This window comes from Leptonychotes weddellii, chromosome 4 (genome assembly GCF_054177405.1).
Source record: "Leptonychotes weddellii isolate Sample4059 chromosome 4, ASM5417740v2, whole genome shotgun sequence".
Lineage (NCBI taxonomy): Eukaryota > Metazoa > Chordata > Mammalia > Carnivora > Phocidae > Leptonychotes > Leptonychotes weddellii.
Window position 1 is genome coordinate 112,481,558 of NC_138372.1, and position 27,967 is coordinate 112,509,524.

Here is a 27,967-nt window from a genome sequence, read left to right on the forward strand (position 1 = left end):
AAAAGAATGCTCCTCAGAGCAGAGTTTATAAAAAAGCAAAAACTTGGAAATAATCTAAATGTTAGCATTAATAGGAGATTATTTAAATAAATTATGGACCATCTATGTAATGAATTAGAAACTGACATAAAATGGGAACTACAGAATGTGAAAGAGCAGATTATAAAACAGTAAGTGTAGTATGTTCCCATTTAGATTTATGTATACAGGCATTCATGAACAGTATTTTTTAAAAAAAATTTTGCAGAGCAAAAATACACCATATCAAAATTAAAAGACTTGGGCGAATAATAAACTGAGAGAAAATATTTGTAAAATATATCACAGAACCCTAATATAAAAAGGACTTTTAAAAACTAAGGGAAAAAAATCACGTATTAGATAAAGGGCTAGTATCCAAGATCTATAAAGCACTTACCAAACTCAACACCCAAAGAACAAATAATCCACTCAAGAAATGGGCAGAAGACATGAACAGACATTTCTCCAAAGAAGACATACAAATGGCCAACAGACACAGGAAAAAATGCTCAACATTGCTCGGCATTAGGGAAATCCAAATCAAAACCTCAATGAGATACCACCTCACACCGGTCAGAATGGCTAAAATGAACAAGTCAGGAGACAACAGATGTTGGCGAGGATGCGGAGAAAGGGGGACCCTCCTACACTGTTGGTGGGAATGCAAGCTGGTGCAGACACTCTGGAAAACAGTATGGAGGTTCCTCAAAAAGTTGAAAATAGAGCTACCCTATGACCCAGCAATTGCACTACTGGGTATTTACCCCAAAGATACAAATGTAGTGATCCAAAGGGGACCTGCACCCCAATGTTTATAGCAGCAATGTCCACAATAGCCAAACTATGGAAAGAGCCCAGATGTCCATCGACAGATGCATGGATAAAGAAGATGTGGTGTGTGTGTACACACACATACACACACAATGGAATATTACTGAGCCATCAAACAAATGAAATCCTGCCATTTGCAAGACATGGATGGAATTAGAGGGTATTATGCTAAGCAAAATAAGTCAATCAGAGAAAGACAATTATCATATGATCTCACTGATATGTGGAATTTAAGAACAAAACAGAGGATCATAGGGGAAGAGAGAAAAAAATAGAACAAGACAAAACCAGAGGGAGACAAACCATAAGAGACTCTTAATCACAGGAAACAAACTGAAGGTTGCTGGAGGGGCGAGGGGTAGAGGGATGGGGTTAACTGGGTGATGGACATTAAGGAGGGCACATGATGTAATGAGCATTGGGTGTTATATAAGACTGATGAATCACAGGCCTGTACCTCTGAAACCAGTAATATATGTTAATTAATTGAATTTAAATAAGAAAATGTTTTTAAAAAAAGGCTAAGTAGAAAGAACAAAGGGAATCTGAGAGGAGGTTAATGTATTCAATTAGTAGTAATAAAAGCAAACAAAAAGACTGTCCCTTCTTGTTGTAATTTATAACTAATAACCAGCTCCAAGGCAAACTGGCACGTGCTTTTCAAGGTGAAAGTAATACAATAAAGGAAGAAAAAAGAAGAAAATCATAAAACTTTATAAAGCCTACATGGGTCCTGGTAGATTGTAAAGATGGCCAGAGATTTTTCCTATCCTTGTATAAATGATCTTTTTGCTAAGTGAACTGCAACTATTCCCTTAAAAAGGTGGAGTTTCTGTCTCCATAAATTGTCTCTGGAATTGGCAATATGACTTGCTTTGCCTAATGGTTCATTTAAAAAAAAAAAAATGTGACTCAGGCAAAGATTTGAAAAGTGCTTGTAACTTGGGCTTTACTCTGGCTTGCAGCTCTTTGGACTTTAAAACCACTGTATAAAGAAGCCTGGAAATCAGAGATTAAGGAAAGCTCAGACAAGAAGCCCTATCTGATCCCTCCAGTAACCAAACTAATCACTCTGCCAACCAGCAGATAGATATGTGGGTGAGGCCATCCTAGGCCATCAAGCCCCAGCCTAGCAGGCCCAGATCAGATCAGAAGACCCACACAGCTAACCAACAGAACTATGAATTTGATAAATGTTCATTGTTTTAAGACCCCAAGTTTTGGGGTGTTTTGTTAAACAGGAACGGCTGATACAGTAATTTTATCCACTATCTTAGTTTGATTAAAATTCAGAAGGATAAAAAGTATTTTGAAACAAGTATTAAAAATAATACAACAGTTTTTATTAAACAAAATGTAAAACTTACAGTTTTTCTCATATCCATTCTTCATTATCTCTGGGCTTCTGCTATTAGACATATCTTCCTACTTTGCTTACTTTTCCAAGAAAGAATTTTTCTCAGAAAGATATCCTTCACTTTCAAGATTGGTCCAATAATTTCTTACTGGATTCCAGGAGAACCCTGAACACACCTCTATTCCAGGGCTTACAATATTGACATTATCTATTAATGTGACTTTTTCCCTCACTAGATTTTAGACCCTTGAAAGTCAGGAAGATGTCTTATTGTCGTTGAAGCTCTAATATGCAGTCTGGCATTAAATATTTTTAAATAGTAGATATTGAATCTATGTTATTGAGTTGAATTTACTAGCACAGGTTCTCTGATTTGGCTGATACACAGCAGTCAGAGAGAGCCTAGGTAGGTTACAGGAGTAAATAAATACTCAATTAGAATTTATTTTAAAAAAAGTTAATATAGAGCAGGTTGAGGTTTTTGCTGTGGGAAGAAGGCACTGAGCATGTTTTCAGAATTCAAACTAAGTCAGAAAGATTCACAGTTCAAGAAATACAAAGTAGAGCTGGTTATTAAGAAACACTGAAGTGACATGAACAAAGGGGATCTGAGGCACATGTGGTTTGAAGTATTTGCTGCCTCTTACTTGCCTGTTCTACACATCGAGCGGCAGCCTTGCAGAAGTAGTTTCTTTCTGAGCAGCAGGAAGTGTTGGCCTTACAGGAAGACCTCACAGTAATTTTGTAAACAAACAAACAAACCCCCAAAAACAAAAGGTGGAAGAACCAGTCAGTGATCACCAAGAAGAATAATGGGAGAAATTAAAGATCTTGAAAGAAAATGTTCATGAAATGGCTTAGTAAAAGTAAGTACTTTGGGTTTTGAAGCTTAAGAAAATGTAAATGGTGCAACAGAAAGGTTAAAACGGAGAAGGAAAAAAAATGAAAATATGAGGGTATCAATAACCAAAAATTCTAAAGGCCAGTATTTGTCATGAATTACATATACATCAAAACTGATAAGCATCAAATTAAATAAGAATGCTATACAAGGGCGCCTGGGTGGCTCAGTTGGTTAAGCAATTGCCTTCGGCTCAGGTCATGATCCTGGAGTCCCTGGATCGAGTCCCGCATCGGGCTCCCTGCTTGGCGGGGAGTCTGCTTCTCCCTCTGACCCTCCCCCCTCTCATGTGCTCTCTCTCATTCTCTCTCAAATAAATAAATAAAATCTTTAAAAAAAAAAAAAAAGAATGCTATACAAAAAAAAAAAAAAACCTAAGGGAAAAAGCAAGAATAACAAAGATTAAAACCTGATAGAATGAACAAAAGACATGAATAGATGATTCACTAAAAAAAGAAATACAATGGCCCCTATGTTTGAGAAGATATTTAATTTCACTCATAGAGAAAGGCAAATTAAAACCAAGCTAAGAAGATGAGGTATACATACACAATGGAATATTACTTAGCCATAAAAAAGAATAAAGTCGTGCCATTTGCAAAAACAGGGATGAATCTAGATGGTATTATGCTAAGTGAAGTAAGTCAGTGAGAGAAAGACAAATACCATTTGATTTCACTCATATGTGGAACTTAAGAAACAAAACAAATGAACAAAGAAAAAAAAAAAGACAGACAAAAAAACAGACTCTATTTAAATAAAGAGAACTGGTAGTTACCAGAGAGGAAGGGGGATGGGTGAAATTAGGTAAAGGGGATTAAGAATACACTTATCATGAGCCCTGAGTAATGTATGGAATTGTTGAATCACCATATTGTACACCTGAAACTAATACAACACTAAACATTAAATATACTAGAATTAAAAAAAAATAAACTAAGATACATTTCTCACCTAACAGGTTGGCAAAAATTCAAAACTTTAAATTCCACTGGCAGTTATGGAGAAAAAGGCACTCTTACACATTGCTGGTAAGAGTGCAAAACTGTACCCCCCCCCCCAAAAAAGAGTGCATAACGGTACAATACCTATGAAGGGAAATTCAGCAATAGCTAATTAATCTTCATATTCATTTACCACTTGACCCAGTAATCTCACTTCTATGAATCTTTCCTCAAGATAAATCCCCACAAATATGAAACAATACAGATGTACAAGGCTATTCACTGCAGCATTACCTGTAATAGCAAAGCACTGGAAACAACTAAATTTCCTGTCAGTAAGGGACTGGTTGAGTCAACTATGATATAGCCACATAATAGAGTATTATGCAGAGAGCCAAGAGAAAAAATAAGGAAAATTTCTATCAACGGAAATAAGAATATTTATAGTATATATTAGGTGAAAAAAAGGGAGACCAAAAAAAAAAAAAAGAGAAGATACACAGTGTTTTGCCAAAAAGAAAGAGAAATAATGTTAAGTACCTGCTTGTCAGTCTGGGGGAAATACACACAGGATAAACTAAAAGCTAATGAAGGTGGCTACCTATCTCAGGTAGGTCAGCAAAGGAAGGACTGCATGGAAGAATTCTGAGTATATGTTTCATATAATTTTGACGTTGATTCATGCAAGTGATCTTCAAATAAATAAAATTAAATCAATAAAATAGTTGTAAATAGTGTAGCTGTTATTCATCCTTAGTAGGATATATTCTAAATACACACATATAAAAACATTTTGAACTTTAAATTAGTAAGTTGTTGCTGAGAATTTGGGTTTTTACTGTGGGAAAAGGGAGATACAAATATGAAATGTAAGAAGATGAAGAGAAACCTAGTGGCACTGGATGTGACCTGGAACTATCAATATGAACTTGTGACTGTAGATCTGCCTGTCTCAGTACACTGGAAAGGCTAAGAAGTAATGACACCATGACATGAGTACACCTAGTTTCTAGATACAATTGTCCACTAAAAAGAACAAAAACTCCTTAAAGAAGTAACAGATTCCAGGGCTGGGGCAAGCGATAGTTGAACATTTAACTTAAAACATCTTGCTGTTCAGGAAACAAAGAAATGCTCAAAGATAATGGAATCACATCAGAAAGACACAGGAGCTGGATTCCTACTGGCTAGATCGGGAACAAAGGAAAAAAAAAAGAAAAATAGTAAATGATTATAATACAATGAATAACAAAAGAACCCATGAGCTCACAGTATTATTTTTTTTTAAAGAGGAAGAGCTCTTCTTCATAGAAAAGTGTCAATTAATGTTAGAATTATGAAATCACTATTTTGTAACCAATGCAGTATCTAAGTCAAGGATCATCAATGGATGCTAAAACCACTAAGTGGATGGATCCTTCTATGATCTCGAAGTATCACTTTCAGATTACTTATTTCATATTTCAGTTGACCCTTGAACAACACGGGGCTTAGGGGTGCCGACCCCTCATGTAGTTGAAAAGCCGTGTAACTTCTGACTCTCCCAAAACTTGACTACTGCTGCCCAGAAGCGTTACATAAACAGTTGTTTAAGACATATTTTGTATGTTACATGTATTATATACTGTATTTTTACAGTCAAGTAAACTAAAGAAAAAAATCCTAAGAAAAATTATTTAAAAAGAGAAAATACCTTCACAGGACTGTATTTATGGGGGGAAAAAATCCACATGTAGTGGATCCATGTAGTTCCAATCCATGTCATTCGTTGAAGGGTCGGTCAACTATAGTTATAAAGGGAAAAATGCTCCCTTACAATGAAGACACCTGGTGGTCATCCTCTTAACCAAGTGATCAAACATTATCACTAACAGGGGTAACTTGTTGTTATGCACCAGTTAACATAACATGATGTAATAAGAAGCACCAACATTACCTATGCAGTATTCTTGCCAAATACATTTAATCTAAATCAGGAAACTGTCATATCAACTCAAAATGTATAACATTCTACAGGACAATATCATACTCTTTAAAAAAAGGTAAATGTTATGAAAGATGGGGGAAGAGGCAAGAGAACTTGTTCTAAACTAACAAGACCAAAGAGACAGAATCAAATGCAGCAAGTGTACTCAGATCCCATACTTAAAAAAGAAAAGGAAAAAAAAAAAAAAGGATATAAGAGAGACATTTTGGAAATTTGGGAACATTTTAAAATGTAGTATTAGATTAGATATTCTTGAAATAGTGTTAATTTTCTTAGGTGTGAAAATGAATGATGGTTATGTATGAGAATGCCCTTATTCTTAGAAGATATATGCTGAAGTATTTAGGAGTAAAGTATCAAGATATATATAACCAATTTTTAAAAGGCTCAGCAAAGATGAGCAAAACTCACATATTTACATACATGTATGTGTGTGTGTACATCCATTTAAAGATACATAAAACATGTACCAAAATTCTTAACAACTAGTGAATCTAGAGAAAGGGGCATACAGGTGTTCACTGTACTGTTCTTTGGACTTTCTTTGGACTTTTCTCTAGGTATGAAAATGCTCTGAGTAAAAAGTTGCAGAAAAATGAGAGAAATTTCACTTCACACTCGAATTGATATGTATTCGAGACTGGTAAAGTTTTTTTTTGCAAAGGGCCGGTTAGTAAACATTTTAGGCTTTGCAGGCCATATGGTCTGTTCCAACTACTCAACTCTACTTTTGTAGTGCAAAGACAGCCACTATAGGCAAAACATAAACAAACGAGTATGTGTTCCGAGAAAACATTATTTACAAAAATAGACAATGGGCCAAATGTGGTTCATGGAATATAATTTGCCATCCCTTCGTATATATTATTAAACTTTTAAAAAAATGCATGGACACATAATGCTCTTTCTTCCCTGATTATAAGTTTACAGGGCTTTTTTGGTTTATTTTTAAATTCATACTCCCCAAGATCATGGCCTCTTCTTTAGTCTCTATACTTTCTTATTCAATGATTTTATGGCTTCAACTATTAATTTTAACAGAATGACTCCCATCTATAGCACGTGCCTTGATATCTTAGGGCAGATTTCTATATTTCTATTATGTAATTCATAAAATTCCCACATGGATGGTACACTAAAAGGTCACATTTAGTATGTCAAAATAAAAATTAGTACTTTTTTCCCCAAGCCAACTTCTCCTCCAACATGATTTAATTCTACCAGTTCTAGAGCATCCACCTATCCATTTAGGCTGAGAAACTGGCAGACCACCCATGCAGAGAGGAGTTAACACAGCAAGGCCTGAGACTGCCTATCCTTAGAAAGGCCTGCTTTCAAGGCTGGCCTTTGGCTGGCACCGAGGAACTTACATTTTGGGAGGGTTCCCACTATTCCCAGAACTAGTAAGAGTGGCTCACTGTGCCTAAACCATTTGCACAAATAATGTGGTTTATGCTGAAAACCAGCTTTCCTTCTGGAAATCTGAAATTAGGTTACATGTAAGTAAAGGGAGCAGACATAACTTTGGGCACTGAGTCTAATGAGCTGCCCTGGTAGCCAACACTCACAATCTGATGTGGAGGAATTAAGAACCTCCTGTGTGACTTCACTAGGACAGGATTCCTGAAGTGTGCACCTGATTTCCTCTAGATGTTGCCTCATATGCCTTTTCTCTTTGATGATTTTGTACTGTACCTTTACATGGTAAAAATTTTAGTGGTGAGCGTTAACTATATGATGAATCCTGTCAGTCCTTCTAGTGAATCACAAAACCCTGGGGTATTCTTGGGGATCTCCGACAAACCTTATAATTTCTCTTTCTCACCTATGTATTTAATCAGTTGCAAAGTCTTCTTGATTTAACATTCATTATCTCACTTCTCATTCACGTTTCCCTCTCCATTTCCACTGTTTCTGTCCTATTGAGGATTCCATTACTGCACTGGTCTCCTACTGTACTTTCTACTTCCCTACTTAGTTTCTTAAAACAGAATTCTAATCATTCCATCTCTTAGTTTAAAGATCCTTAATGGTAACTCATTTTATGATGGAATAAAGTCTAAAATCTTAAACCTTTAATTAGTAAGTTTGTTCAAGATTTCTTTAACCTTAGTGTCTATTATATGACATCACATACTTTATACTTCAGCCAAACCATGACCTGTCAATTCCCAGGTGGGTAGTTTGGCTAAAGTCCTCTCCTCTAGACTTGAGCCAACAGAGCTTCCAATACATCAAATACCACTCCCCATACCTGTGTGAATCCATATAGTCTAAGTTCAAGTGTCATCTCCTACATGAAGCCCTTCTGGATCATTTTAGCTGGAAATAATCACTTTTTTCCTGAATTTTAATAGGATGTTAGCTGTTTCTTTGTAATGGCACTTATCACTTTATACCTTGTATTAGTCTTACATACATACTTTCCAGAACCCCCTTCTTCCAGAGCATGGTCTATCTTGGATTAACTTTTGTATCCTCCTACAGTGCCACACAACTGTACGCATTTCCTTAGTATTTGCTGAATGAAAAGATGAAAAAACGAGAAGGCAATCAGATGAATGCCTGATTCTAGTGTTGCATTAAAGGAGAAAATATATTCTTAGAAATGATGTTATAAGTGGGAGTTAGGTATTGCTGGAACAGTATTATTCTCATTCAAAAGCCATACTGTACATTTAATCATACATCTAGAAGTATATGTAACAAGGTACTATCTTAGTCCTGTGCAAGATACCATGAATTAAATAAGCCTCAGTGGATTGGTCTCAAATCTAATCCTCTCTATAAATAATATTATTTATGAAAATATGAGTTAAATTCCTAACAAACTTTAAGACATCTTTATAATACAATCCATAAGATAGGAACTGGCCCTATATCAACTATATATTGGTTGTGATAATAAAGGCATAAGAAAGCATGATTTTTCCAAAAATGATATGCATACTCAAAACCAAATCAATTTCAATTATTTTCTAGTTTATAAAGTTTACAACATTTAGGAGGATAAAGAATATATCTCTGCCACCAAACACAAAAACAAAAACATGAAATGGCATCAACTTTTTTTTAATGCGGTAGGGGAATAATGGGTTTTTATAAAAGATTATAACTGAACCTGGAGAAAAAAGGGAGTAACTCTTCTATAATTAAAGATGTTTAAATATTTTTTTCTATACACGCACGCTAAGCTGAGAAAGCTTGTATTTTTGCTCCACACATTATATAAATAACCTCCATAGTAGGATGAAATATCAAAGACAGAAAAAACTAATTTTGAGTGAAATACACTACCTCCAACAACGATGTTCACCATTTCTTCTACAATGCTCTGTACAATGTCTTGTGGCTTTTCCTCACAGTCATGGTTTTCTCCATCATATAATATGTCATTTTTAGATAACGCTTTAAGAAAGAAAAATCCAAGAAAGCATTATTTTAATTTTTTGGAAACCTTACTAAACATTTAAAATTTAAAAACTTTCCTTAAAAACTAAGAATAAAAGAAAATATAATAGATACATGAAACTAGAAGAGATTACAAGTTAAACCTTCAAAATTCATAACTAAACCATATTTAAAATATTTTATAAATTCAAGTCAATTTAAAAAATGATTTACCTGACAAACTATTAAATGATGATTCAACGTAAGTAAATTTTCTAGATTATTCCTTTAGGAGCCAAACATTTTAAAGTATTTTGGTTTTTTTTTTAATTTTATTATGTTATGTTAATCACCATACATTACATCATTAGTTTTTGATGTTACAGTATTTTGAATGAAACATATCTAACACATCTGACACTCTTCTAAGTATATATTAAATGTAATTAGAGCCTACATTGATTAATTCAGTTCATCAATAATAACAAGCTCATTGTTGTGCCTTAATATTTTTGAAGTCCTTGAAGAAGAGACATAGGGCTATCTGGGAGTCCACCAATGCTTTCCATCCCTTCTTTACTATTTCTTCCCCCCAGAGAATCTACATATCCAATGTAAAACTAAATTTAATAAGTAAAAAAGAATTCATCCCCCAATTTAACAATCAAAAACAGATTGAAAAGCCCATCAGTACTTCTGAATAACCTAAGATAAACTGATAAAACGTGACATTCCAGAGTTAGCTTGCAGATAAAAATAGGATTTCCATCAGATTTTTTGAAATGCTGCAAATATCTCAGGAAGGCTCAATTAGCACTTTGGGATGCTTTGGGATCCAGGACCCTACTCAAATGGCATCAGACAGCATATTAGTTGATAGTGCTAACAAGCCCATCCCCGCTCACACTACACTAAAGGACCACTACTTACGATTCTGGCTTCCAAAAGCCTGTCCTCCCTATTGTTCACTGCTACTAATCTATGTTTGCTACATTCTATAAAATACTGAATGCCACAAGAGGAAATTTGATAAATGAGCACACCAAATCAGTAAACTTACTTTATAAAAAATTCAAATATAATAACACTTAAATTTTTAGTGGAGTAAAAATATGTAAATACTTGGACAAGATAATTTTTCCACCAGCCTTAAGCTTTGCATTTTTTTAAGGTTTTATTTTTTAAGTAATCTCTACACCCAACGTGGGGGCTTGAACTCACAACCCCAATATCAAGAGTCACACACTCCACTGACTGAGCCAGCCAGGTGCCCCTAAGCTTTGTATTTCTGTGCTCTAGTTGGCTAAAATTAGATATCTAGAGTCTGAAAGTTAGTTTCAACAAAACTAAATACACACAGTCACTAATATGTGTATAAAATAACTACTGAATCAAGAGTCAATTCTCACACAAATTATCTAACAGAAATAGATTACAGTAATATTTATTACACATAGGAAATCATTAGAAGTTAACCATTATGTCCAAAGTCATATAACTAATTAGTGATAAAGATGTGATTCAAAGCAGATAATCTAACTCCAGAGCACTCTTAACCAATGCTTCTCAGGTAGAATTTTCATTTTTATCAGCTGTTGGGAGAAAACACCTACAGGGCCAAAATAATCATTACTATGCCACAGTGAATTATGCTTTATTTATAATTCTGTATCCTATAAGGTGACTCATACACAGTAGATGCTTCCATTCCTTGGGTCTCAGCCCATGTTTCTTCTGTCAGAAAATTTCCTAGCTAGCCAATTCCAACTCCTATCCAACAACATTCAACTAAATCATCATTGCTTTCTCTACAAAGGTATTGCCTAACCCTCCTCAGCAGAATTATCTTGTGCATGCCACTTTCAGAATATTTATCCCATTATACATCATTTATACACCTGACCATCCAGGCAGACCATGAGTACCCTAAGAACAATGTTTTTATCTCCAAGTCCCACAGAGTACCCAGGACACAGTATGCTAAATAAATGTTTACCAAATCCATGAAGAAATGAAGGAATAAACAAGGTCTCAGCTTTATTAGGGATTAGCCCTTTCAATCAGCTCTTTTATAAACTCACAGTAAAAGTAGGTGAAATTCTGGCAAGGACAGACTAGAAAAATGTAAATCATATAAACAGTACAGATTTCTTATTAGCTTGAGTACTGTGAATGGTTGGATTTATCAAAATTATCCCTTTTAAAATAAATAGTAAAGCACTATGAAAAATAGTGAAAAGGCATCCAATCATGCCACTACTGTCATAAAAAAAAAAGATGTGGTTAAAAAAAAACTCAAGAGCTGAAAATATATTACAGAAGTCTTTTCTCAAAGAAAAATCTAGAATTCGGATAATCTGTTACTAAGCCCTAACCATCCGACTTCCACACAAATACAGTGAATAGGCAAGAGAATTTCCGTCATTTTTTGACACCAACCTAAGAAGGAACAAAGGGAACAACCAAATTCCCTAGAATAGCTAAAGCTCAAAATAATGTTTTGGGGGAAAAAAATGACTTCATGTGATTATTTTTAGAAAAATAAATTCGTAAAATAAATAAATGTAATTTTTGTTATCTTGTAACCCTTTTCAAAGAAGATTTTATTTATTTATTTGAGAGAGAGAGAGCATGAGCACACAAGAGTGGGAAGAGGAGGGCCCCTGGGTGGCTCAGTTGGTTAAGCGACTGCCTTCGGCTCAGGTCATGATCCTGGAGTCCTGGGATCGAGTCCCGCATCGGGCTCCCTGCTCGGCAGGGAGTCTGCTTCTCCCTATGACCCTCCCCCCTCTCATGTGCTCTCTCTCATTCTCTCTCTCTCTCAAATAAATAAATAAAATCTTTAAAAAAAAAAAAAAAAGAGCGGGAAGAGGAGCAGAGGGGGAGGGAGACAGAGGGGGAAAGTCTCAAGCAGACTCCATGCTGCGCGAGAAGCCCGGAACCCAACTCGACTCGGGGCTTGATCTCATGAACCTGAGATCACAACCAGAGAGCCAAAACCAAGAATCAGATGTTTAATCGACTGAGCCACCCAGGCGCCCCACTCTTTTCTTATAAATAAATTTACTTAGAAAAATACTATCAGAGAACATCTCAATTTTAGTGATTACTACACATCAGGATATAAAAATATTTTTGTATGTCAGGTGGTTGGTTACTCAAAAGATTTCTTTTTATATTTAATTTCAGTACTTTATAGACCATAATATTTTTCCAAACCAATAACATTTTGATGCCCTAAAACTTTCATATTCCAGAAAACCTTAGGTCTTTTGTTTGCTGTGAAACTAATTTTAAGAAGAAAACTCAAGTTCTTATAAAACACACTAACAGACATTTATGACCCCGTTTAGTAACATATATCTCCTCCAAAACAAGTCTGTAAATCATACTACTCATGAGATGCTAACAAATGCACAGTATTGTTAATAGGTGTCTTTTATGTTGAAGTCAATAACTTCACCATATAGGATGGAAAAATCCACATTACCATGTGTCTGATATACATTAAGTCATATTACCCTTTCCACATTTCTTTCCCAAATACGCATGCCTACACTCTTCCCTTAACACACACACATGCCCCACAGCCCCCTCCCAAAAAGATTACTTTCAGCTGCAGTTGCCTGATCAGCTTCAGTCTGTTCATTTTCTGCACTGGAAATATCAGATCCATTTTCAGGTTCTGTGTCATCCTGAAGGCTTTTATCCACATCATTTGTATGGGAATCAAGGTCCCCTTCATGTTCCTGGGACATGTGATCAACAGTTTGAGGTGGCAAATATCTAAGTTGAGGTGATTCAGGCTCATGATGGCTTACTGGAGACTGCAACAGATGATGATGCTGCCGATGCCTTTCTTTTTCCATTTGTTTGGCTTCTTGCAACTGGAAAGAAATAAAATAATTTCCAATATTAGTAAAATGAGTTGTTTAAAATTTGGAGGGATAATGTTACACTGAACTATAAATCCTTTATATATAAGGTGACACTTTATCCATCAGAAGCAAAGCACATAAAATATACTAAAAACACACAAAAACAAGTAACAGTGGTTACTTCTTAGAAGGATGTACGTAAGAACAGAGATGGAAGTCTTTCAGCATATATCTTCTCTTCACTATTTTTGGTGTTTGAATCATGTAAATGTATAACCTAAACAAAACAAAATTTAAAAACTAAATTCTAATAGCCTCAGAATAATAACTGTATTATTGCCAATAGTGGATTTTCCAAAAATCAAATAGAAGTTTCACTAAGGGAGGGGAAAAAGTGGATGCGGAAATAAAACACATGCTCATTTTTACCCATACATACATAGACAAAATGTAGATACACAAGAAAGTAGTTAATAATAATAGTTACCTCTAGAGAGTGGAGGTTAGGAAATGACCAAATTAGAAACAAGAGTGGGAGGGATTTTCAGTATAACATGTTCTTATGTCATGTTGTCAAATGTCTTTTTAATCAAAAAAATAATAAAATTGCATTTAATAAATAAAATAGCAATGAGTTCTTAAATGTCTCTGCTCAATCAGTCATCTTAATAAGGATGAAAAATGGTATCAACAAATGTTGAGTTTTATTTTAGGAGACCAGTCATTATTATACATACAATACCACCTATAAAACTGGCTTACTTGTAAGATGCTAAAACAGTGATGATCAGAATCACAGGATTTCATTTTTCAGCATTTTACTGCTTTTAGACACATCTCTTCTGGTCCTCATGGCCTAATAAGAATGACTCTCACAGAATTAATTTCCATAAAGGTAAATACTTCACTGTGCCAAAAATGAACATTTCATATTCCTTAGTAATAGTCCAGTTTATGTGGAAATACCAGAACTAATTATATGAATTTATAAAATAAATATAAATTAAAATATTTTAATGCTCAAAATGTAGGGAACCTTATAATACGCATGGTCTAAATCTCGTATTTTACAGATAAGGAAACTGATGGGCATGACTACATGCACAGATGGCATCAGAAGAGAATTTTCAGACCAATACTTTAGCCCATTCATGAGAAAGTCAATTTCCAAATTAGCAGTGAAGAACCTATGACTTGGAATGCATTCCCACCCTCAGCCTAAACTTCAACAGATCTGCACTATGGTTTAGAGGAGCAAGCACATGCTTTGAAATTATAGAAAAGCATGGTGTTGAATTCTAGTTCTATTTATTCCAGAGTTAAAGAAACTCTAGAAATATCCTTTTATAAATGTTATTGCATGAAAATAAACCTTTAAACATTTTCTATAAACCTCCGTACTTTCTAGACTAGGGTTTCTCAACATCAGTGCTACTGACATTTTAGATCAGGATTATTCTTTGTTGTGGAGAGGGACTGTCAGCTGTCCTGTGTGCTTCAGGTATTTAGCATCATCCCTATCCTCTACTAAATTCATATTAAGTACAAAGTCAGATCCTGGATTGGATCTTGAAACAAAGAAGGACATGTGTAGGAAAATTGGTAAACTTCAAGTAGGCTCTGTAGTTTATTTAACAGTAATATACAAATGTCAATTCCTGTTTCTGGTTATTGTAATATGGTTATATAAGATGCTGGCATTAGGGAAAGAGGGGTAAAGGAGATCTCTCTGTAATATTAGAAGCTTAAAATCGGCTCAAAAAAAAGTTAAAAGTCGATTTGTAATTATGAAGACTTGAACAATTTAAAAATATGTACAAATGATTCTTTGGCTGATCTCTTACCCCCCCAAAATGTATTTCCACAATACAGACACATATTTTATTTTTAAAGGACTCAATGATTAAATAATTTTATAGCAGAATAGACCAAATTACGTAGTTTTATACCTACATTAAAATCATCTACTAAGCTTGAGTACAATAAAAATATTATCAATTTATAAACACTTCCATGAGGATGATGACAGTAAATATCTTTTAAATTCTACTTGTGAACCACTAAAAATATATTTTTTCCAAAGTCAAACAAGTCAGTAAACCTCAAAACAAAGCAAAATAATACCACAGATCTCCAGTAAGTAGAACTGTAAATGACAACATTCTTCCTACAAGCACAGATTTCACTGTAATTTCTCTATAAATTCTTTTCTATATTTGATGCCTGTGGTATTCTTTAAATCTCTCTCTTTAATACTTACTGCTTGGTTTTCCATGCGTGCAAAGATAACATTTAGCATCTGAGTAAGAGTAGCTTTGGCTGTTGTCTGATTGATGAGATTTTTGCTCGCTAGATAGATATTGTAACATGTTCTCACAGCTTGCAGTACAGTTCCTTCATGAATTTCTATGTGTTGAGATGTTACTGCAGTAAGTAAAGCCTTTAAAAAGAAAGACACAGTTGAAGCAATTTTCTATATCCAGAGTTTCAGCACAAAAATATGAGTATTTGTATATTATAATTACAGCTTTTACACACCATTACCACTTTCAGATATACACTAACAGAATTTTCAGTATATACCAAGAGAATTTCTAACAGCCTTGAATATATATCATCAACTGGCAGTAGCTTCCAAATAATCCAAACCCAGATGACTAGAAACTATTCAATCATATTGTTTCAACCCAAGTTTCATTTTAATAAAAATATTAGTTTCTTAAAATGCACAGCATTAACTCTGTCACAAGAGAACACAGATATGCTTCATATGATAGATCTGTCGAATGAGACTGTCAACTTTGGAGGATACACAATGTCGTACTCACTCCCAAATTTTTCTGAAATCTTTCTTACAGACCAGACTCAATAATGTACTGCTATTGTTGAAGAGGTTTACAAATAGAATTAAGCATTAAAATATCAGATTAAATTAGAATAAAGCATTTAAAATAATCCTAAGTGAATCCTCCAAAGAAGTCAACAACTTTAATTTACATGAATGTTCATACATTAGGGTACTTGCAATTTCTCAAGAGCAAGGACTCTTTTGTCCTTTTATGTTGTACACTGCTATGCAGAGTCAGCATTGATATATGCTAAATAAACCATGACTGATATCAAATTGCAAATGACAGGCCAACTGACTGGGCAGCCTTTTTAGAATAAAGATATGACTTGTGAAGTGAAAATAGCTATGAAACCGAAAGACTCAGAAGGGGCTATATTCACACATGAAAAACACTTTATACATGTAAATTATTTCAAAAGTACTAAAAGTATAAGAAAATTCTACTGATGTAGGGCGCCTGGGTGGCTCAGTTGGTTAAGCGACTGCCTTCGGCTCAGGTCATGATCCTGGAGTCCCTGGATCGAGTCCCGCATTGGGCTCCCTGCTCGGCAGGGAGTCTGCTTCGTCCTCTGACCCTCCCCCCTCTCATGTGCTCTCTCTCATTCTCTCTCTCAAATAAATAAATAAAATCTTTAAAAAAAAAAAAAAAAGAAAATTCTACTGATGTATAAATGTATCACCACTACCATTAGTTGTCATATTAAGAATTCAAAATTTATAAGAGACTGAAAAAACAATTGAGTGACTTTTCTTTAAAGGAGTTTAATCATCCAGGTATATTACGGCAAATGTTTGGCTAAGCAGGTTCAGCAGATGAATAGGTACAAGGGAATCAGGAAAGCTGGTACACAAATAGTTCACATGGTGAAGCATGGGTCTAGAGGGCAGACTATAAGGGGTCCAGAAGTAGTGAAGAAACTAGAGGGATCACAGGAACATCGCATGGACCCTAAAGCTCAAAAGATGGAATATGTACAGTAAACATTCCAGAAACTGAAAAACTCTGGGGGCCCAAGCCTAAGTTGGGACCTTCAAAATAACAGACTTAGAAATATAATCTTCTAGTGAACTCCTGACATTCAACAAAACCCCCTCATATGGTGTCTAAAAAGCAACTAAATGACCTCTATTACAGCTGGAAAGCACATAAAATGACCTTTCCAAATATTTCCAAGATAAATGGCTTCTGATTTTTAAAAACAGAGATTATGAATGACAAATTCACTACATAATCAATTACCTTTATTATTTGCAACTGAACTCCTTCATCTGTTTGAGGACCTTGGAAGCAGCCACAAATTGTTTCAATAATTCTATCAATTAATTTTTTGCCTGGTGTTGTACTATCTGGAGCATTGCCAGTCAAGTGCCCATAAGCAATAAGTTTCTGAAATGGAAAAAGAAAACAAAGATCCCCATTAAGCTGATATATATGCTAATTAAATATACATTAAAATTATAATATGTAATTCAGTATATATTAAACTTTTTACATAAAAACATTAAAGTAAAATCAAAGCCATGGCTATACCAACTTTTCCTGAAGAAAACTTTATTAGCTATAAACATGTAAAATTATTTACATTCATAATAACCACAAAAACAATAACCACAATAAAACCATCAGGCAATATTTTGAGAAAGCCAGGTCTCAGACCTTATCTCTGATGAATCAGAATAGCTTACTGCTTTCTATCTAACCATTATTGATACTGCTTTTGTGAAAGCTGTATTAACACATTTAAATGACTCAAAATCTCTTTCCACATCAGATCTGTGAAAATGCAGAAAACCCAATTTCCATGCACTGGCTATAATAAATCATAGATTTGTTCATTCATCATCCATTATAGCGCTGAAAGCCTTAGGTATCATTAATTTTAATTTTTCAGGGAAAACAAGGTCACAAATCAAATGAACTTAATCTATCTTCTGAAAAAATCATATGAATATGGTCTTTTCCTAGCCACTGAATTATTAGTTCAACAGATATAATTTACCAAGCAGTGAAAACACCTGAAAAGAGAAAGACCCTTCTATCTGGAAGTTTTACAAGTATCTTAAGTCGTAAGAGAATCCTGTGTGTGTGTGTGCATGTAAATAAAACAGGATGAAAAATTTCAGGAATTTTTCTGACATAAATGAAAATCAGAGCTAAAGTCCAGCAGTGAATAGAAACAATGAACTGCCAATATTAACCTATTGCTTTAAATAAAACAGCAGGCATTTAGTAAAATCATTGCAAATCATGATACATGTAAAGTCAGCAGCAGGTTAAAAGTCTTATGGTTCTTGCACCTAACTGATGGAAAATGAGACCAAATCAACACTTAGTAAAGATAATGTGTCTCACTAAGCTAACTAATAATTTTTGTTACCCTTAAACTAGGAACGTCTTTGTGGAGCCATTATTTTGTCTCTCTTAAATATAAGCAACCATTTGGTTTCTTATCACAATAAGAATATTCAAGGCTTTCATGGAAAATGTCTGAATCACCAATTGTGAATAATGTTTAGAAATACATTCAAATTAAATAGTTTTTAGATACGCCATTTTACACATACCTGTAAACAATCAAGAGATGTACTAACTATACGGGGACATTTGGACTGGCATGCCAATTCAAAGGGTAAGAAATACTTGTCTGCTTCAATAAAATTTGTCTTTGATTTAACTGGTGGAAGGGTGCTTGATCCACCTTTCGCTTCTCCATGAGGAGGACTAAAGGGAAAAAAAAAAAGTCTGATTAGAAAATCACATTTTTCGTACTGATGATAAACATAAAAACACAAAATTTCAGTTCTAAAGGGAATTTTGCTAAACCAACTTTCATATTCCCTTATTTCATGAGGGAACCCAAACCCCAGAGAAATTATGATTTGCAACAGGTCAAAAGCTAGTGGCCAGAGCTTAACTAAATGCAAGAAAATCAAATACAGTAGTTAATTACTTAAAAAGTAATCTAAATTACAAAATAATTAAATAGTTATCTTTCTAAATATGAATCAAAGTTTTTAAGCAAAGACTTTAAAGCATATCATATGGTATTTCAGGAATACCCTTATATACTTATTTACGAGATCTTTTTGCTTCTATTGCTTAAAAGCCATTTTTTATTTTATTATAAAGATCACATACAGAAAATTTGTGACAGATAGATGAATGTATTACTATTTTAGCCAAGACTGATATGTTTGCAAATTATTTTTACTAAAGAAAAGAAACCCCACAAACCTCTGTTTTTCAGTTTCCGCTTTTATTTCCTCTGGGGGAGGAAAAGAGGCATATGTTAGAAAACATGACAACAGAAAGATCATTAAGTAATTTGATTATAGGCTTTGTAAACTAATTCGTAACTTCTACAAGAAGTTGGGAAGAATGCAAATTCAAAAGAAAATTCAGTACTAAAATTCTCTTGCTGCTAAATGTATTAATTTACACAATATAGTTTAATGAAACTATACAAAGAATATATTAATAACCATAAGGATAAGTACAACTGCGCGTTACTAATTTCCAAAGAAAAATTTCTTTTCTTGGGGCACCTGGGTGGCTCAGTCATTAAGCGCCTGCCTTTGGCTCAGCCCCACGTCGGGCTCACTGCTTGGCGGGAAGCCTGCTTCTCCCTCTCCCACTCCCCCTGCTTGTGTTCCCTCTCTTGCTATGTCTCTGTCAAATAAATAAATAAAATCTTAAAAAAAAAAATTTCTTTTCTCAAAGTAGATTTTTTTGGGTCAAGTAACTACACTAACCAGAAGCATTAATATTAAGAATGGAATATTATATGTTATAAAATATAGGGCACATGGCACATGTTCAGTGAGGGGTAAAAAAACTCAACACATCACTCTTGTGATTATCTCAAGATTATCAGACCAGGACCATAACCTTTTGACCATGTGCATGTGTTGATATTTAACGAATTTTTCTACATATGACTACATAAAGCACTGTAAAATACACATGTCCAGTTCAATGGGAAATTTTCCCTTTTTCTAACTTATGAAATGAGGTAAATGGGTAAATCCTACCTATAATAAAAGACCCTTAAATTTAATTGATAGGCTGGGGGAGGAGAGGGTGTCTGGTTAACTGATTAAACCTGTTAGAAATGTGGAAAGAAAAACATTCAAACGTAACATTTATAATTACTATTATTGTAACCAATAGTTGTTGGGAACGAACTATGTGCCAAGCACTATTACATTTTACATGTACTAACATAATTAAGCCTCACAGTAACCCACAGAAGTTTGTACTAGCATCTTCATTTTAAAGATTAGGAAAGTGAGGCACAAAGGTTAAATAATTTGCTCAAGGGCTGCATGGCTTGGGTGTATGGCTAATCAGGTTTCACAACTAAATAATCTAATTCCAGATCCTGGTTTCTTATTATTAAATAATAATTTAATAATTATCAAGTCATCCAGAGACTATATTAAGCCCTTTATAAAGTGGTTTTGTCAAATCACTTTGTCATACACACACAATTTATTCATTACCGACTTTGTGCCAAGCATTTGATGTTTGGTGTTTCAGTCTAGTCCTATGTGGGCTAAAGCTCTTTACATTTAACCACTGGTAGAAGTGGAAGGGGGACAATATGAAAATAGTATCTGTATGTACTTAAAATACTACTTAATAAAAGTTCACAATGTCTGATACTGAAAACTGTACAGTTCACCAATACATGTAATTAAAAATAATTTAAACCACCTTAAAAAATACAGTACAGATGAAGGGAAAATATATTAACTGCCCCTAAATCTTCATTAAAATTTTTAAAACCCTATTTTTCATTTTAAAATATCATTATTATTGAAGAAGCTGAGGTACTGCTAAAATTCAGGGGAAGGGGTAAGGTGGTAGTTTTTGTAAAAGGTGAATTTCCATGTATAAAATCAGTAGGAAACAGGGTATTCTGGTTAAGAACATCAGAAGTAGTACATTTTAGGGCACCTGGGTGGCTCAGTTGGTTAAGCGACTGCCTTTGGCTCAGGTCATGATCCTGGAGTCCCGGGATCGAGTCCCGCATCGGGCTCCCTGCTCGGCAGGGAGTCTGCTTCTCCCTCTGACCCTCCTCCCTCTCATGCTCTCTGTCTCTCATTCTCTCTCTCAAAATATATAAATAATAAAAATCTTAAAAAAAAAAAAAAGTAGTATATTTTAAAGACCACTATGATTTGACACCACCTATTACTAAATAACCATGTGACCTTGGGAAACAACCCTCACTTCACTACTAGATGACTGCAAAAGTCTCTTATATTCTAAAACATCAGTCAACAACTATTGCTCACATGCCAAAGCCACCTACCACTGTTTTTCTGAGTTTAAGAATAGTTTTTTTTTTTTTTAAAGATTTTATTTATTTATTTATTAGAGAGCGAGCAAGAGAGAAACAGCATGAGAGAGGAGAGGGTCAGAGGGAGAAGCAGGCTCCCCACTGAGCCGGGAGCCCGATGTGGGACTCGATCCCAGGACCCTGGGATCATGACCTGAGCCAAAGGCAGTCGCTTAACCAACTGAGCCACCCAGGCGCCCTAAGAATAGTTTTTACAGCTGAATATCTGCAATCTATTTGATGATAGGGTACACTAACCTTCAAACCCAGGGAAGAAATGTTTCTCCATCTAAGAGAATTCTTAGACCAGGATTACAAAATTTATACTCAATTATGATTATTTTGAATCCATCAATAAAAAAATCTGTGTAAATTGGTTTTCTCTTGGTATGTAAGTACTTATATAATATCCTTGATTTTTTTTCTTGGCCTGAAAAGCCCTTTATAGAAAAGGTTTGCTGACCTTTGCTCTAAAACATTAGGGTTCAAAGGATCTTACCAGACTCTTATGAACCATTTTATTCTATGATTCCATTATTTTTAACTATCCATATTTATCTACCTATTTATTTATTTATTTATTTGGGGGGGGGTAGAGAGAGAGAATCTCAAGCAGACTGAGTACTGTCTGATATGCGCTCAATCCCACGACCCCGAGATCATGACCTGAGCTGAAATCAAGAGTTGGACACTCAACCGACTGAGCTACCCAGGCATTCCTAAATGTCCATATTTAAATAGTCTAAAAAAAATACCCAACACAAGCTATACTGAATGTAATGTTTCTCTAATTCAGATAGTACTATATTTTTTTCTATCTCCATACTGTAAGTTATACAAAGTACTGTTCAAACTGATCTAGATAAGTTTTATTTACAAAGAAATAAAACAATTTAACTCAATATTTCTAATGTTTTAAATTACCTTGTACTAAATATGAGTTTTACTTTTTCCTCTCCCTATACATTTATAACCCGCAGTAAAAAAGTTTTAAAATGTTTTGATAAAATCTTTAAAGGTCACAGAATAATTACAATTTTTCCCACTGACTACTATCAACAACATAGCTTGCATGGTTATCTTTCTGGTCCCACAAAATGCTTATATTTTTAGAGTCCCACAAGACTGTGTATTCATTTTAATGTTACCTTTCCAAGCCATTTGAGACTACTTAAACTGAAAGACATCGTCACTAAAAAGTAATCAAGATTAAAAGGACAAGGGGCAATAGGTGGAGGTAGAAAATAAGTGTTTCTCAAAATACTTAATGTAACAATACGATAAGCCACAGTATTTTTTGTTTGTTGTTCAGGGTACAGGTCTGTGACTCATCAGTCTTATATAACACCCGGTATACCCTCCCCAGTGTCCATCACCCCGTTACCCCATCCCTCCATCCATCTCTCCTCCAGCAATCCTCAGTTTGTTTCCTGTGATTAAGAGTCTCTTACGGTTTGTCTCCCTCTCTGGTTTCATCTTGTTTCATTTTTTCCTTTCTTCCCCTATGATCCTCTGCCTTGTTTCTTAAATTCTACATATCAGTGAGATCATATGATAATTGTCTTTCTCTGATTGACTTATTTCGCTTAGCACAATACCCTCTAGCCACAGTATTTTAAAACAAGCTGAAATTTTAAAATATGCAAAATTATTTTATATTTGAACAGCAATGTAGAGTTTAAAACATTTTTCTACACATTACCTAATTTTATCCTCAAAGGACAACTCCTCATTTTATGGATCAGATTAGTTAAATAATAACTTTAAGGTCAGACAGCTGGTAAGTAGTGATCCATCTCTCCTCTTAGTGTATTACACAGGACACACTGTGCTCTAGGCAACCTTCTATTAACTGATGCAACTGAATGGAAAAATTCATTCTACAATTATTAGGATAAACATTATAAAGCAGTGCTTCTCTAAGTATGGTCTCAGGACCAGCAGCATCACCAACACCAGGACCCACACAGACATACTGAATCAGTAAGTACCAAATCAGTACTCCGAGTGTAGAGTACTACAGTGGGTGTTTTTACATGGCTTCAAGGGGATTCTGATATGCAAATAAGTTTAAGAATCATTGCTATAAAGTAGTTAAAAGAAACGAGTGGAAGACATTTGAGTTTCATTCACCATGGCTTTGGTTTCCCCCAACTGTTTATTATACTTGTAAGAATTCTAGGTCTAGTGTTTGAGTGCATACTAAAATGGAATTCCTTTTCAGTTTTCTTATAATGAATGTCCAATAATACAGTTTTTGAGGCAACTGTCTATTTTAATAAATTAGGGCTTAGAAACAATTTGCCTCATGTTGGCCTTCAACCATAGAATCAAGAAGTAAACTAATTCTCAATTATTAAAGAAAACACACCCAGAAGAAAAAAAATATTAAAGCATCAAATTAAGAAATATTCAAACTAAAAACCACATAGTGCTTAACTGTAAAATACTTTGTTAAAGTGAGAATCACGACAAGGATGAAAACAAACAGCAAAATATTTTTTTAAACTGCTTTGGAAACAGTAGTGCAAACAGACAATATTGGATGTCACAAGAAAAGTCACCACTTTTGAGCTGAAATAAGATAAAAATTAGATGACGAATTTGTTTAGTGATATTTAGGTTTTTAAACTATAGTCCTAGCCCTTTAAAAAAATTTATTAGTGAAATTCTTTTAGGAATTACTTTCTAGCCATCAACTCTCCCTATTCCTTCAGAACTAGTTTTATAAAAATTTTTGAAAACCACAGAAACACAACCACTGCATTATATATAGAAAGATTAAAACTGGAGGAAATAGGTCATTGGGAATTAGCATAAAAAATATAGATGTGGGGCGCCTGGGTGGCTCAGTCATTAAGCGTCTGCCTTCGGCTCAGGTCATGATCCTGGGGTCCCGGGATCGAGTCCCACGTCGGGCTCCCTGCTCGGCGGGAGGCCTGCTTCTCCCTCTCCCACTCCCCCTGCTTGTGTTGTGTTCCTACTCTTGCTGTCTCTCTCTGTCAAATAAATAAAATCTTTAAAAAAAAAAAAAATATATAGATGTGAAGTATTTTGAAAGAAATACAAGTTTTATTCCTCCTAGGTACATTAAATAACTGGAACCAAGTGAGCACAATTGGTTAAGGCATAGGACTTATTTAATGAACAGGAAAGAATGATTTACTGAAAAATAACTGATTATATACAAGTTATATGCGTGATTTCCTAAGTGTATTAAATATTCCCTCTCATAATATTATACTTACTATCAACTTGCTTAGCAGCTTTTTTTTTACCCATTGAAAATACAAACTTCAAAATAATACCAGTACAATTCAACAAATTCTATTAACTATACACTATGAATGATTTATCTCTACCTCTCATGACATCATTTTGTCTTAAGTATAGTTTGTAGAACAGTATTGAGTCAATGCAAACTAAACTGGTAATCTAAAGAAAGACCTTATAAGTGAAATGAATAGTTTTTAATAAACACATTAGAACTTATACATCCAAACTGCTGTCTCCTTCAAAGCAGTGTGTGGGAGGATATGCATCAATTATCATAATAGTGCCAGTATTCAGAAATATTTGTGGAATTCACTGTTTGCAGTTCTTTCCTGCCTGTTTCTTTCAAACGAATAACTTCACAGAAGGAAAAATCTCTAGAAAGGGAATCAGATTCTAACAACCAATTAACCACAGTTGGCATGGAGCCAAGTATGAAGAATGGTATATGACCACGAAACAAAAGTTAATTTTACTGCTTCTCTGAACCATTTCAAATTGTGTGTGTTTAAGCTTATTCTAGAAAAAGAGAACATAAATAACTCTCATTAGTCTCCAGAAGCCTGTAACCCAAACTATAAAGATGATATAGGATCAATTATAACTATATATATATATATATATATATGAAAGCAACTTTAAACAAAAACATTTATTAAAAAGCACAAATGTAGGGATTACTTTGAAAAGTAACATTCCTTTGGATGTATATATTCTACTAGGTTTACTTTTTCAAAGCCAATTGTATGACTTTAGAATCACATTTCATATAGCTAAGGATTAAATAAAAATACAGAAGTTAAATAGAACGCTACAGTAACCTAAAGAGGAGGCAATGGCTTGAATTAAAGCTATGACAATAGGGATGAATACATGTGAACTCCATGAACATCTGGAAAGAAAACCAATGAAACAATCTCATAGAGGCTGTCAGCAAGCAGAGACCTGACTTGCATAACTGCATAGTAGAGGCCTGAATATCAGTGGAACTTTCAGAATAAAGGTGAAAAGTGAAGTTTCCACCATAAAACAACAAAAACCACCTAAGAGAGAGCTTACAAATAACTCAAACTTTGAATTTCCAAATTTAACTTTACATCTTTAAATTTTTTAATTACTTGTAACAGAAAGGCACTGTATAATTGTAAAACTTTTAAAATTTAGGCCAAATTTAGGCCATTTGATCTCTGGCCAAAGATAATGTGTAATTTAAGTTCTCTAATGCATTTAAACATTTTTTCCATAATAAGTAACTTAAAACTAGGATTAAAAATTCATAAAAAATACTGAGAACCTTGAGAAATATTTTCTAAGGTGATGAAAACTATAATTAGCTCACCAAAATCGCATGAATAGGAACAAGTCTAATAAAAAATATCTCATATTTGTGTATTTTACAATTTACAGAGCAGTTTTACATACATCTTATTCTTAGAATAGCACACAGTATTACCAGCATGCCCACTTTACAGATTAAAAGCCTGAAGTAACTTAACGCAAGATGACAAAAGGGGTACAGAATGACTTAAGTGTGGTTTTGATAACAAGCCCAAATCAAATGGCTGAGTTCCAACAACTCATTAATGAAAAAGAATATTAATTTTACAGTGTTATCACAGTTTTCTAACAAAGAAAACCACTGTGCTGCTTATTAATTCAGAAATAGAAGGAATTCTGTTTTGAAAACCAAAACTAGAAATGTGACTTGAGTGATAAATATTCCAAGTCAATAATTTTCTTTTCCATTCCAGACTTTATGTATAAAAAATTTTAAAAATACAAAATGAAGGGGCGCCTGGGCGGCTCAGTCGGTTAAGCGTCTGCCTTCGGCTAGGGTCATGATCTCAGGGACCTGGGATTGAGCCCTATGTTGGTCTCCCTGCTCAGGAGAGAGCCTGCTTCTCCCTCTCCCTCTGCCTGCCACTCTGCTTATTTGTGCTCTCTATATCTCTGTCAAATAAATAAGTAAAATCTTTAAAAATAAATAAACAAATATCCTTTAAAAAAATACAAAATGAAAATCTCAATAGAATTCAGATCAAGTGCCTGCCTATTTACACTAAAGTATTAAATATAGGTAAACCAAATGTAAGAAAACTCAGTAAGTGGAAATAAGCATTCAAAGAAATCATGAATTATGAAAATGATCCTTTAATGGAACTTAATATTTAGATAGAAAAGAATGCAATGGCTGTTCACTGTCAACAACTTGCAGTGACTACAGTGAAAATCAAAAACACCAGAGTTATTGTTCCAAGTGTTAACACCCCTAGTGGTAAATAAACAATCAGAGATTTCATAAATTCTGCTCAATATAAGATGTGCAGAAGCAGCAGCTATGGGGGTCATGGAAAGAATACTGCATTGTAAGTCAGGGCTTGGTCAAAGAAGTGGAATACAGTAGAAAGAAATGGGCTGAAGGCCCAAAAAGACAAGAGTCAAACCCCGGGTCTGTCACTGTAAAAACTTTTTAAACCTCATTTTACAGATTTTTTAAAACAGGGATGATAATATCTAGGTGTCTATCCCATAAGAATATGAGGTTTATCAAAGAGGTATGAAAGTGCTTTGTCTTAGCTAGATTTAATCTTTTTTTTTCTTTTTTTTGAGCAAAGTTTTAAATATGAAAAAGTACAAACAACAGGGCTGCCTGGCTGGCTCAGTTGGTTAAGCGTCTGCCTTCAACTCAGGTCACGATCTCAGGATCCTGGGATCGAGCCCCATGTTGAGCTCCTCACGCAGCAGGCAGCCTGCTTCTCCCTCTCCCTCTGTCGTTCCCCCTGCTTGTGCTCTTGCTCGCTCTCTCTTGCTTTCTCTCAAACAAATAAATAAAATCTTAAAAAAAAAGTACAAACAATATAAATACTGAGTAACCAACCACCCAAACAATTTTATGAAAGCATTTCATAAATGTACAACTCTTTCCAAATATAAGAGCCTTTTAGAACAAATAGCTAAAAGTTTGGGATAGTAAAAGTATTTAAATTTGGGATAGAGAGAGGTACAAAGGCTCCACTTAAAATAGACAATAGGGGAAATTTTTAAAGCAACACCTATGCTATATAAATGCATGAACCCTCGCTGAAAGAATTTGCTGGAAATAGTAATAGTGTTTGCCTAAAGGGAAAAAAATTAAGTGACTAGATAAGAGGAGAAAACATTTTTCATCTTTTACCTTTCTCTTTGTAC

At 34.4% G+C, this 27,967-nt stretch overlaps 1 protein-coding gene across 3 annotated transcripts in view; it reads right to left on the reverse strand.

Annotated features, from left to right (window-relative positions):
* ARFGEF1 (ARF guanine nucleotide exchange factor 1) overlaps window positions 1-27,967 on the reverse strand; it is a 144,837-nt gene that overhangs the window by 75,776 nt on the left and 41,094 nt on the right. For 2 of the 3 annotated variants that reach the window (XM_081816075.1, XM_081816076.1), the window contains exons 2-7: window positions 19,396-19,426; window positions 18,726-18,882; window positions 17,401-17,547; window positions 15,570-15,749; window positions 13,042-13,318; window positions 9,339-9,449 (exon numbers count right to left, since the gene is read on the reverse strand). In XM_081816075.1, coding sequence (XP_081672201.1) covers window positions 9,339-9,449; window positions 13,042-13,318; window positions 15,570-15,749; window positions 17,401-17,547; window positions 18,726-18,882; window positions 19,396-19,426 — 903 coding nt within the window. Of the gene's footprint in view, window positions 1-8,464; window positions 8,809-9,338; window positions 9,450-13,041; window positions 13,319-15,569; window positions 15,750-17,400; window positions 17,548-18,725; window positions 18,883-19,395; window positions 19,427-27,967 lie in introns of those variants that run through there. The other variant, XM_081816077.1, reaches the window with a different exon arrangement.